This window comes from Felis catus, chromosome B2 (assembly GCF_018350175.1).
Source record: "Felis catus isolate Fca126 chromosome B2, F.catus_Fca126_mat1.0, whole genome shotgun sequence".
Lineage (NCBI taxonomy): Eukaryota > Metazoa > Chordata > Mammalia > Carnivora > Felidae > Felis > Felis catus.
Window position 1 is genome coordinate 135,553,216 of NC_058372.1, and position 13,516 is coordinate 135,566,731.

Here is a 13,516-nt window from a genome sequence, read left to right on the forward strand (position 1 = left end):
AAGGGACAGAGGGAAAAGAGAGGATCTTAAGCAGGCTCCAAGCTCAGCACAGAGCTTGATACTGGGTACAATCTCACCGTGAGATCATGACCTGAGCTGAAACCGAGATTTGGACACTTCACTGGCCGAGCCACCCAGGCGCCCCTGGAATTCAGATGTTGTAAACTGCGAGTTCATCTCTTGAGAACATTGATACAAAAATTATATTAAGAGCTCATTTATCGCATTTTACTGTTATCCAATATGATTAATATATTGAACTTAAAACTATCACCAGAGATTTTGAAAGTGTTATCTGCGCTAATATGTAATTTTCTTTAGCTTTTCTTATTTCCAAAACTTCACAGGAAGTTTCTTTGAGTTACTCGTTTTCCCAGAGGATGAGAAAATATTTGAGATTTCAGCCTATGGGTTCATATAGTGCTTTTGTGATAAGAAGGGTGCCGTGGGCCAGACTCCAGAAAAACTGAGAAGTTTCCATATAGCAGAGAGGGCACGGAGACCAAGGAAGAATTTGCCTTGTCCCTCCCATTTCATTTATTCTGGCAGAATTCCCAGGGTGGTCTCAGGGCAGCTCCTGTCACGGAAAGTTCTGTTCTGATTTCCAGGGAAAGCATTATGACACATTAGCCTTCAATTTTCATGTTGTAGAAAGTTTGGTTAGCAAGAAAAAATTATAAATGAAAGGCCATCTTTTAACGTGATTCATTGACCTGTCCTTGGAAGAACCATGAGCTATGGGGAGTGTTTAGTGGGACGTGAAAAGACCCATTTGGTTTGGGACGGGACCCTTGGGACCCCCGCTGGATTCACGGGCTGAGTGCAGACAGCCTTGGCAGGCGGAGTGTAGACAGCCTCTGGGTGGAGCCCTGCGTCTACACAGGCAGAGGGATGAGGTAATGATTTCTTTTCTCAGTTCTCCTTAGCCACAAAATGTGTTGATAATGTGTTCCTGATTCACTGAGTTACCATATTCATTGCTTCGAATTCTCTGGATTCAGAACGTTTAACTAAGTTTTAAGATTACATTGATTCGAAGTATAGAAGCAATACAGTGTTCGTGATAGTTTGTGAAATACAGAAGAGTGCACAGAAGAAAGTGACACTAACTTCTGATCCGGTCACCTTGAGGTCACCATTTTACATTTTCCCACCAAGGGAACATGAAACATAATTTTACAGGGTGGAATTTAGTAGAAGGAAAAGAAAACAGTATGCTAAAAGCATTATTGAATTTCAGGTAACTTTGTTCAGACAGAAAACTATCGGTTCCTGTAAATCCTCCCAATGTTTAAAATATATGTGTAGGCACGTCTTGTGTTGTGCTTTAAAATCTTTTTTGATTTTAGCCACCTTCTATTTTATGCAAGGCAGCGCCTAAGATTATGGGCAGAATTATTCACTGTGTAACACCGTCGGTGAAATATTCCTCACTTGTGTGGGTATTTGTGATTCTGTTCTGGGAATTTGCATTAATAAATTGATATCAGCTCCTGGAGGGTAGGTTGGTTTTTTTTTTTTTTTTCTTTTTTCCTTGTCATTTAAAGATAGAGATAAAAATGCGGGAGATATCTTTCTTTTCCATAATGGTTGGACAGGATCTTTAGATCAGATCTCTAGTGGTTCAAACAAAACAACAAATCTCATTCTCTAGACTCTTGGCTTTTGCCTAAATACAATTTATAAAACTGAAGTGTTACTAAACTCTAAACAATACCGGAGGGATAGGATTTTCCAACACCCTTAATACATTTGACTGTAGATCATCACAAAACGCTTAGTCTTAAGTGTTTTGTGCTCTTGCAAAGTACTGTCAGCAAAATGGATAATTGAAAAGTAGAGTGGTCCAAAATAGAGGAAAATCGGTTCTTAATTCAACCAAGTTGTTATTAGAAATGTTTCTTTTCTCTAAGGGAGGATATAGACTGAAGTATTTTACATATGTGCTTAACTTCTCATAACCTTTATAAGCGCCAGCTAAGGAAGGGAAAGCAGAATTGGTACAAATACCCCTCTCTTCCGGAAACCAGGTGACCCCTAAAATTAATATCCGAAAATACATTTTCTCAGTTTCTCCGGAAAATATTTCGCTTTCATGACAGGGGTTCCTAAAGTTCTCAAAGGAAGCCTGATCTTTCACCCAGCACTTTGGTCGCGATTATGCTATTGATTTCAGTCCCCCGTTTTATACCTTGTATACCTGAAGGAAATTGCTTTTCTTATCTGCCCGGCACTTTGACATGCCCTTTCCCATTCGATTCTGAGTTCTGTGGGGTTGCAGCTACCCACGTTAATTACCAGGCCCAGCGTCACAGTTGCTGGCTGGAGGTAGAAGCAAGATGTTCGTCCAGTCTAACTCTGTGTGGCCCAGTCAAGGGCCCCCAGGCTGCGCCAGGGACTGGTGACCTACCTGGAGCTATGCCAAGACATCCTAATAAGTTCCTTGGTTGAGTATGAGAATAGCGCTCAACGTGCTGGCTTTTTACTAGAAGCAATTGGTTGTAAACGACAATATCCTGAATGTCTTTTTTTTTCTCCTCAAAATTTTTTATAGGGAGGCTTGGATGTGGTTCTCTTGGGGTTCATTTTAACGGTCTCATTGCAGAGGATGATGTGCGTCTCCTTGCTGCGGCTCTGCGGATTCAGGTTTGTTTGGCACGGCTGTGGGTTTGGAGTTTTGATTAGCAGTTGTTAACGTCTTGCAAGTGTTTTCTGTTGAGCAGACACAGCGTTAAACACCTTGCACACATAATGACATTTGATTCTTACCATAATCCTGTGAGAGAGTGTCATTCCCGTTTGATGGATGAGGAAATGGAAGCTTGGAACAACTTGCCCCTGGTTACGTGACCCGTGTGGGACGGAGACTCAACTCAGGGTCTGTTGTTAGTGATCTATTGCTGTGGAATACATTATCCCCCAAATTTAGCAGCTTGAAACAAGAAACGTTTATTGACTCCCAGTGTTTGTGGGTCAGATTTGGGAGCGGCTGGGCCTCGTGGTTCTCGCTCAGGGTCTCCTGTGCCGTGGAAATCAGGAGGTCATCCGAAGGCTTGACCGGGGCCGGAGGCTCTGCTTCCAAGATGGCTCACTCGCGTGGCTGTTGGCGTGTCGTATCTAATTTCTCACTGGCTCTTGGCAAGATGCCTCAGTCCCTCACCAGGCAGACTTCTCAGGAGAGCAGCTCATGAGGTGGCAGCTAACATCCACCAGGATGGGTGAGCCACAGGGGAAGGCAAGGAGGAAGCCGCAGGAGGTGGTATGACCTCGCCATCAGAGTCAAGCACCACTTTTCCCTTTTTCTTTCCTCTTTCTAGAAGGCTCCTAGCTAGCTCAGTTGGTAGAGCATGTGACTCGTGATCTTCAGGTCCTGAGTTCAAGCCCAACTCGGGGCTTGAACTCACTAAAAATAAATTTAAAAAACTAAAAATAGAGCTCACTAAAATATAAACTAACCTCCCTTTAAAAAAGAAAAAAGAAAAATATTTTTTAAAGTTTATTTTGAGAGAGAGAGTAGGGGAGGGGCAGAGAGAGAGAGAGAATCCCAGGCAGGCTTTGCACTCTCAGTGCGGGGCTCGAACCCACAAACCCTGAGACCATGACCTGAGCTGAAGCTGGATGCTTAACCGACTGAGCCACCCAGGGTCCCTCCAAAAATAAAACTTTACCTTCAAATGGGATACAATACTGTCTTATAAGGATTATGTGTCGGTTTTCGACCTAAGCTAGATTTTATTTCTCTGTCTCTCTGTGTGTATCACCATTTAACAATTCAGCGTTCTTGTTCGATTATGTCAACTCTGAAAGGATTATACTTGACATGGTGTTGCAGATTTTGGAAGCTGGGCATCCAAGCTGATCAGCCATGCATTCTCCTATTTCCTTCATTTTTCTTTTCTAACTGAGGTGGAGAACCCACTCTCTAATGTATTCAAGTACTTGATGTCTTTAGTGAATACTTAACCTATTTTCTTTTTTTTTTTAATTTTTTAATGTTTCATTTATTTTTGAGAAAGAGAAAGCATGAGTGGGGGAGGGGCAGAGAGAGAGGGAGATACAGAATCGGCAGCAGGCTCCAGGCTTCCAGCTGTCAGCACAGAGCCCGATGCGGAGCTCGAACTCACAAGCTATGACATCATGACCTGAGCCGAAGTCGGATGCTTAACCGACTGAGCCGCCCAGGTACCCCTTAACCTATTTTAAAAGTACATGTAGCTCACCTTTTCCTTTTTTGAAAAAACCTGCAACCCTAACTACGTGTGAATAAACTTGTTCCTGATACTCACGTGGGTTATTGTGCAACTTTGTGGTCCTTCTTATGACATGACACCCCTGAACAGTAGTTTCATAGTTTAGAGTCGTAGCCTGGCAGCCTTTACTTTTATAACATGCTTTCCTTTCTGTCCCATGAAGAACATGGTCAGCAGTGGAAGGAGATGGCTACGGGAACAGCAGCACGCAAGGTGGAGACTTCACTGCCTGAAACTCCAGCCTCTCTCCCCCGTCCCGAGGTATTCGTGGGATTTCGTTGTACCGATCTCTGGTCACCAAAGTGCCTCAGACAGCCAAAGTTCTCCACCGGGCTGGGGGCTCGAGGTGTTGTTGTGGCTTTGACGGTGGATAATTGTCTCTAATTACAGTGCTGCCCTGTTTTTTCGGTTGCTTAAGTCCTAAAAATTAAATAATAATAATGAACATGTTTCCCGTATTCTGTCAACTCTAGGATGTACATTTCTTCATGTCCGACGTCAGGATGCCCCTTACTGTGTGGATAATGTGTCCTGTCTTAAATGGCATTCTTTTTTCTTCTTAGTGGTCTGTAATGTACCGGTGCCTTAGATTTGACCAGATACGGTAGCACAATATTAGGAATATGCTTTTCAGTGTCAGGAATGCCCAGCTCATCTGTCAGCTTGGTCTTCAGGGCCACGTAGGTATCTGCTCTGAGGGTAAATGACCAAACGAAACACTATTCTATGTGGGAAGTGAGTTCAGCTTTCCTCAGCACACAGCGATATCTACCAGCTGATAGGGTATTGTGTGATACTCCAGATGGATGTTTCCTTCCGCGTAGCATTTAATGAAGCGTAAGCTATATATTCCCTGCATAAATTTAGAAGTACATCCTGTACCGCAGGAATAATTCATTAGATAGCAGAGCCAGGGAGGTGCATTTTCCAGCCTCATCGCGGGTCCCCCGCTGCTCCCGCCGCGGTGAACAGGCCCCACCCTCTTCATCCAGGGTGTGCACGGGGCCACTGGAAAACAACACGTCAGGAGATAGAACCTTCGGGAGTCGGCTCCGTTTTCATTTGATGACCACTTGGTTTGTAGATTTGATCTGTGTCCTTGGACCACAGCTGAACGCTGATGATTCTTCTATACGCATCGGGCTGTGTTTTCACCCCTGAAATAGACTGCACATCCCAGTCGCTCTCTATGTTCGTCGGTCCATAAATTCCAGGGAACGTGACTCTCTGTGATGCCAGCCCCTGTAGTGGTGCGATCTGTTTCATGAAATATTTTATTTTTTGAAGTTACTTGTGTTGTTAAAGGACCCTGATTTTTAAAAGTAAGTGAATACATTCTAGTTGCAGAGAGCTAAACACAATTCAGGTAGACTGCCAAAATGTGTGCCAGAGTCTTGGCATAAATCGAAATAAATTCCACTCAGGGGAAGAAGTGTTTTAATCGCTGAACCAAATCTGGCTTCTAAAGGTCCCTTCTAAAGGGGAAAGAAAGGCAGGCTGAGTAATTTCTGTATTACCCTCAAATCAGAACGATGTCACTGTCGTTCTTTAGCGAGGAGAAAACAGGAGGTTTTCCAAGAGTGGGCTCTTCAGTTTCGGAGATTTGGGGAGGAGAGAGAAAGAAAAAAAAAGGGGCAGACAGGAAGGCAAAAAGAAGTGGGGGCGGGGGGAGGCTGGAAAGGGAAATGCAGGGGCAGGGGCACTTGTCTGGAAGCACAGAGCTCAGCCTGTACGTGGGCGGAGGCCCCCTGTCCCTCTCCGAGCTGCCGTAGTGCACTTCAGAGAGGTCTAGATTGGACGTGGGTTTACTGTTTACCTGTTGCCCCGACGTCAGTCTTCCGTGGGGTCGTAGAGGGGAATATAGAGTAACGTGAGGGCTTAGAGTCCATCGTTAGCGGGAGCAAGGGAAAGAAAAGTCAGAGCAGGGGGCTGCCTACCAGGCAGGGGGCTGCCTGGAGGACACGGCTGTGCCTCCAGAAGAAGGGTGAGTGAGGGCGCTGCTGTCTTCTAAGTGTCAACCCTTATGACCCACTGAGTCTCAGGCATGGTCTCCCAAGCCTGTCTTTTGCCAGCCACGTCTGACTCTCAAACAGATGGTCAGTCTGGCAGACAGATGGCCCGAACCCCCATTAGAACAAATCGCTGAGCTCGGGAGCCCCAAAAGACTCTCTGAGAAGTCCAGCACGTGCTCATCTTCTAGCATTCCAGTAAGGTGAACAGCCGTGCTCTCATCCTGCTGGTAGAATAGGGTAAATTATTTGCCCGGTGACACTCGGAGGTCCTAAAATGTCCTGTGTCTGAAGTTGAGTTTCAAGCACCAGGTCCTTCTACTGACGGTTATGCAATTAATAAAATACTTTGAGATACAATTTTGGACTTGCAGTCGGAAAAAGAGAGAGAGAGTATGGACCCAGATAAAACAAAATAGCATTTCCACGTTTTTGAATAGCCAAGAGACACGTGGGGCGAGCCCAGCAAGAGCATTGTGCAATAACCCGTCTCTTCACGGGTGATGAACCCAATGATGGTCCACAGAAAGCACTTCACTGTACAAAGGATTCGTGCGTAAAGGAAGCCTTTGGACTTACTGTAATTCACGCTTCTTTATTCCCATAGTACAGGGGTTATCTTTGTACCTGGGCAGAATTCTAGGATCTTCGTGAGTTTTGAAAAGTTGCTTCTCCAAGGAAATGTACATTTTCTCACGCACGTTAGCTATTAGCAGTTGTGTTTAATGCCGCTGGGGAGAGAGGACCACAAGGCAATCGCTTTGATTGAATCCTTGGCGTGGCATTTGGCTGTTTTCCCTCCAGTGGTGACCACCTAACCTGAGGAGACTCTCGCCTTTTCTGTGTTTTCCCCCGCTAGTGATCTTGAGATTTCAAGAGCACAGACTCCAAAAGCCGTGGATGTCCTTGCCAAGGAGATAGGATTGCTTGCAGATGAAATTGAAATCTATGGCAGAAGCAAAGCCAAAGTACGTTTGTCCCTGCTGGAAAGGTTAAAGGATCAAGCAGATGGAAAATACGTTTTAGTAGCTGGGTAAGGCTACTTTTAAAATCTATTTTACCAAGACGGCATGTTTCTAAAACTCGCTTCCCTATTTGTATCTGTCATCACACCCCCTCAAATCCGTCCTCTTCTCAAACTTGACATTTGTGTCCATTTCACTTGGCATTCCTTCATTTGACACGAGGTAAGTTTTCATTTTCAGTGCAAAACAATTCAGTCTGCTCCACAAAATAGAAAGTGTAATGCGTTTCTAATCCAGCCTTTTGTTTTTTGTTCCTCATATTGTGTTTTGATCATCCTTGGATTTTTCATGTAGTTTTTCATGATAAAAGTCAAAATAAGATTTAAAGGTAAAGTATCTTGAACTGCATAGGGGTCTTTATGTTCTCAGAAATAACATTTTAATGGAAAATGTACAGATAATTGTGCAAGCTATTATTTTCTTGTTAATATCCTTACTATTTATGTATTTGTATTGTAAAAGTTCATTAGTTCTCTTTTCCTGCCTTGCAAAATTAATATAGGGCCATTTTCATTTGTGTTGGTCATTTTATAAAAGACAAATGCATAGTTTTATGTAAAGGGGTGTTTATTTTCCCTCTTTTTAAAAAAAGAAATACACTCACTAGCTGAAAAATGATAGAAAACAAGGGATTTCAAATATTTTTTCAATGTGACCTGAGGGAACATCAAGAGACCATATAAATTCCTTTGTTGTCTTGAAATTTCATTGCAGTGACTTATTAACGATATATAGGCCAAGCCTTAAGGCACAAAAACCTGTTTATTAACAGGCAGAGACATTTCCGACAACTGGACTCCGCTCTTGGTGAACTTCATTTTCACATATTTTATTATTAACGTAAGCAGCTTATTCCTTTTTCTGGTTATTACAAGTCACGCATGCTCGTTAAACTTTTCCAGAATACCAAAAAGCATAAACAAGAAACTATCGCATCCCAAATCCCATCAGCCAGAGGAAAGGGCTGTTAACATGTGAGACCATCTTGGCCCACAGTCTCTCATAAACGACATCAGCTGACACGTGCTGTCCTGTAAGCAGCCTGATTCGTCAGCGACGTGTTGCGTGCCTAGCCCACTCCATGCAAGACGGTACAGAGCTATTACCATTTTGCATGAGTGCAGAACATTCCACGGGGGGGGGGGGGAGGGGCGGTAAAAATGCCTGGGTTGAGGGTGGATTCCATTTCACGCATCTTCCCAACACTGTGCAGCCCGGGGTGCCTCGGTGGCTGACACTTGAGCATGTTTCTTATTCTTCAAGTAAATCGAAGCCAAAACATGATTTGAAAATGCCGTAGAGACGTTCCACAGTTTGTCTACGGCCATACCACCCTGAACGCGCCCGATCTCGTCTGATCTCGGAAGCTAAGCAGGGTCGGGCCTGGTTAGTACTTGGATGGGAGACATTCCACAATTTATTTAACCCGCTCTCTGTTGATGGGCACTTACATTGCCTCCCATTTTTGGCCATTGTGAACAGTGCTAAAAGGAACAGCCTTGGGCATGCATATTTGTGCATTTGTCCGGTGCTCTCCTTAGGAATAATCCCTAGGGGCTTTGAACTGAGTATTTTAAAACTGCAAATAAAGAGGGGCACCTGGGCGGCTCAGTCGGTTAAGTGCCCGACTCTTGACTTTGGCTCAGGTCGTGATCTCACGGTTTGTGGGTTCAGGCCCCGTATCAGGCTCTGCACGAACAGTGCAGATACTGCTTGCGATTCTCTCTCTCCCTCTGTCTCTCTCTGCCCCTTCCCTGCCCACTGGTGTGCGCACGTGTGCACGCTCTCTCTCAAATTAAAAAATTATAAACCTACAAGTAAAGATTAAACTACAGTCATCCGTAATGTCACCTCTTTAGTGGTCAAATCATTTCTTCATATTTCTTTCCCTCCCCCCTTCTCCCTCCTTCCTCTCCAGCTCCTTTGTAATCCCTTGTCTCCATCTAGGGCTGTCAGAGTCACTCAGTGGCTGCAGCATCTCATTTGCCTGTGGCTTAAACCTCCCACAGGCTTCCAGGCTCACTACCATCGGACTCCCAATCCTACCAGGGTCCTTCCCAACCTAGGACCCCATCTCTGATGTCTCTGTAACGGGGCTGCACGGGTGCTCCGTGCTGAGAGGAAAGGTTGGCCTCACCTACGCGCTCTGGGCCAGATCCGTAAAGGGGGACCTTTCAGCTGACTTGGGGGGGCTGTTTGGGAGTTCTTGGGTCCCAGGGTTTGGAGCACACATGGGGTCAGTGTTGCTCTTCTGGAATGTGCTAGATGCAAGTTTATTTACAGAAATAAATAAACTCTTGGGCATTCAGAGCTTCAAAAGCAAATTTTGTATTTTATCCATAGATTTGCTTCCCTCTTTCTAGTCTCTAAGTGATCTTGGTAGGTGGGCTTGATAGTTTTCTGTCCTTGCTTAAGGTGGGAGGATTTAAGGAAAAGTGAGGAGGATGGGCTCTCAGTTTATCAAGGAAGAATCAAGCAGTAATTTGTCATATGGAGTGGCTGTGATTTACTCTTTTGGGGGCTTGTCAATTCTAGAAATAAAAACACCAGTCTACACGTGGCTCCGCCCTTTGCTGGGAGCACAGAATTGAACTTCTAAAACAAAAGCCCTCATGGTATTGTTATCAGATTGCCTTCTTGAAGTCACAGGGTCTAGGCCCGCCTCCAGCCACATGCTGGAGAGTGCCGGTTAGCGCCGCTCCCTAGGGTTAAAGCTGTGCATTGGTCCAGGCACGTAGAACATTGGTTCTTGCCCCGACGCTGTCTCTTTGCCAGCATTTGTATGTGCATCTGAGCTGAAGAGCCAGATTGAGCCAGGTTGTCATATTGTAGAAAGAAGTGAAATTAAACCTGGATTCTCAAGTACAGATTTAACCCCAAGAGATAAAACAGCTCTTTTCCTCAAACAGTGGCTCTATGTTCCTTACAAAACAACGATCTGTGAATCAACAAAAACTAAATTGTGTTCCTTTCAACCCCACTGAGGGGGCGGAAATGCTGGGAGGGTAGGATTTTGAGACATCCCTGCATCTGTAAGGAAAGCCTGAAGGTTTTTGGAAAATCTATATGCCACACTGTGTTCCCCCACCCACACAACAGATGGCATATTTTTTAAGTGTGTAAACTGCTTCTGTTTTCGCACCGTTTAATAGCTGGATCTTTGAGATCGGTTGTAAAATACCAGACAATCATTTTACTTACAATGTAAAATGAAAAGTTCATTTGAAACACGGTCGCCTCCGTAGTTTTGCTTTTGGTCACGTCAGTTAATGGAAAGTGACGATTATCAAACATGCTGTTTATTGCTATATCTTTAGAAATATAAAGGACCCCTCCCAGGTACCTGGCTGGCTCAGTCAGTAGAGCCTGCAAGTCTTGGCCTTGGGGTTGTGAATTTAAGCCCCCATGGGGATAGAAATTACTTAAAAATAAAATCTTACAAGAGGACCTCTCCAATAAATGAGTTATTTACTGTTTCTGAAGGATTTCTCTATTCTGGAAATAATACTGGCTTACAGTATAAAAAGTTAACATCATGAAAAACAAAAAGGAGAAAACGAAGTCTCTCATCACTGAGAGGTGTTAAAATTTTTTGTATTTCCTTCCAGGATTTTCTCTCTGCATCCATTCTTTTCACACATTGAGATCATGCTATAAATACCATTTTGTGTCCCACTTTTATTTCCGAATACTGTAACATGAGTCTTTTCCCGTGCTTTAGAAGAATGCAGGTACCCAAGTCGTTTTTCAAGACACCTCAATAATACATTTGTTGTTGTACTTTCGAATTTATGTATAAATGTGATTTAAGCGTGTCAACGGTAGAATTAAAATATAAACCAACAGGATTAAAAGAAAATCTTCTGTTAATAACCCAAATGCGGAACAGATTACTTCATTTTAAAAGCTGTTCTTCTAACTTGAGGATTTCTTACTCCGTCGGAATCATCTGTATTTCATCAGCTACACATCGCATGGTATTTACACCTACACATCACTTTATTTGCTTTGCCTGACAAAATGAAAAGTATTGGGAATCGTTCGGGGAAATACGCCAAAAGAATCTTAGGGGCTCTTGAGTTTTACATATTTTCCCAGTTACACTAATGAAAAGGAATTTGTTTGAGAACTTGCCTTGGAGTGCAGCTGTAGGGCATTGAATGTGTGTGCAAGATATGTCTCCATTGGCCCTGTCCCGATTTCTGCGCAGAAGTTTTGAGAACTTCTCTAAATTGCTCAGGCAGAAAGAGCAGTTAAAAAAGAAGCCCAAATTGGTCTGTGAACAGACCGAGTTTCACATTAAAGAATAATTAAAGTCATTCACATCACTTTCTTTCTTTCCTGTAGAGTGCCAAGTATCTGATCTGTTGTTTCTGTTTGTTTGTTTTTTTTTCTTTTTAATGTTCCAAGCCATTATTTTGGTCAGTGTTAAATAACCTTTCCTGGCTTTTCTAAGATTTTGGTTTTCTACCTTGGGTCACTATTTAAACCTCTGTGAGTTTTTCTGCTGTTTGCACAACTTGCAGACTAAAACAAAGGTATTTACAAGAGATCGCTACCGACTGGGCCTTTTTGAACTGCTCACTCCCGTCAGTCAGGTGTGATAGGAAACACAACCCAGTGGACTACAGAGTTTGTTGCCAGGAATAAAAAGCCTGTAACGACTTCCCAGTCACGAAGATGCCCGGGATGAGTGATATATATTCATATGCTGCTTGAGCATGTAGTTTTGGAGTTCAAGGTTAGACCCATGGCTCATGACGTGATTCCGTTCAAGATGCCAGAGTTTGAGAACTGCACACTGTTTTGCCACTCCTCTCTGCATAAGCAATCTCTTTGACCTTGGAGCAAATGGTAAACTTCTCATAGGATGTGTCCACACATCCGAAGTCACGGAGTGCTTTGATAAATCGTTAACTGTAGTTGACAGTAAACATATTTGTCTTAGAAAAGATGTGCATGCTGGGGCGCCTGGGTGGCTCAGTCGGTTGAGCGGCTGCCTTCGGCTCAGGTCACGATCTCGCGGTCTGTGAGTTCGAGCCCCGCGTCAGGCTCTGGGCTGATGGCTCAGAGCCTGGAGCCTGCTTCCGATTCTGTGTCTCCCTCTCTCTCTGCCCCTCCCCTGCTTGCTCTCTGTCTCTGTCTCTCTCTCAAAAATAATAAACGTTAAAAAAAAAATTTTTTTTTTTTTTAAAGAAAAGATGTCCTTGCTTTGTCAAGCGTTTTTTGCTCAACTGTGCCTGGACAGGTGACAGAAACGCAATGAGAATGGGTATAGTCCTTCGCCTCAGCAAGCTTGTGGGCTGGTAGGCAGGACAGCCGTGTCAGGAAGCTTGTAATAAGACCCTCAGGAAAGTGATGCGATACATACATAATAAATGCTGTGGGAAACAGAGGGGGGCGGATAGAGCTACAGGGAGATGTTGAGGAAGAGCATGAGTGAAAGGCATTGTTCCCTCTCCATAAACTCTAAGCTCTTCCGGAGAACAGCAATTAGGTTAAGTTGGCCTTCACTGTCTTCTGAGTCAACTGGATAATTTGGAGTCAGAGCTAAGGACACTGGGACAGCCGTTAAACCCAAGTTTGAGATCCAACGTAGGAATGAGGTGGAATAAAATGTTTATTGTGGCTCTCCTTTTATTGCTCCCAATAAATACTTCCTGCTTTTTGATTTTCCTGAGTTGTATCAGTTGGCAGAATGCTAAGCCGTCCTGTGTTTCTAATTAAGACTTGGATGGTCGGCCGAAGTTTGGAGGAGGTCATCTCTGGGCGTGTCTGCGTCAGGCTGTCTCCGACAGCTATATTAGCACATCCCTGGGGACCAAAATGTGACGCTTCACGTGACGCACCAAAGTAGACCACCTATTCCTTTGCAAACAGTGGACGACGAGGACCGTACTTAATCCACCCTGTGTTTGATACTTTTTTTTACAGGCCGTCCGAAGACCGTGATGCCTGTGGCTTTCCAACCACTCTTTTTCTTGTACTCATCAACAGGAAGTTGACTCAAAGTGGAAACACTTTCACGTACCTGGGCCTTCATGTCGACCAGGTGTCGTGCCGCTTGAGGAGTGGAGGGAGGCGTACGTCACCAAGCATGTGTGGGGCCGTGCACCCTGCCAGCGACCCTGTTGCTTCGTGCGGTGATGGCTTCTCAGCCCTCACCCAGAGTCGGGCGTCCCCGTGGCCTGTGATTCCGTGGGCACTTCCCCGGTTCCCTTCGGAGACGTCC

At 44.3% G+C, this 13,516-nt stretch overlaps 1 protein-coding gene across 9 annotated transcripts in view; it reads left to right on the top strand.

Moving 5' to 3' along the window:
- Window positions 1–13,516, top strand: part of MTHFD1L (methylenetetrahydrofolate dehydrogenase (NADP+ dependent) 1 like) — a 188,845-nt gene that overhangs the window by 35,419 nt on the left and 139,910 nt on the right. For 8 of the 9 annotated variants that reach the window (XM_045058210.1, XM_023254509.2, XM_045058206.1 and 5 more), the window contains exons 9-11: window positions 2,555–2,646; window positions 4,414–4,511; window positions 7,119–7,292. In XM_045058210.1, the coding sequence (XP_044914145.1) occupies window positions 2,555–2,646; window positions 4,414–4,511; window positions 7,119–7,292 (364 nt within the window). Of the gene's footprint in view, window positions 1–2,554; window positions 2,647–4,120; window positions 4,183–4,413; window positions 4,512–7,118; window positions 7,293–13,516 lie in introns of those variants that run through there. The other variant, XM_045058211.1, reaches the window with a different exon arrangement.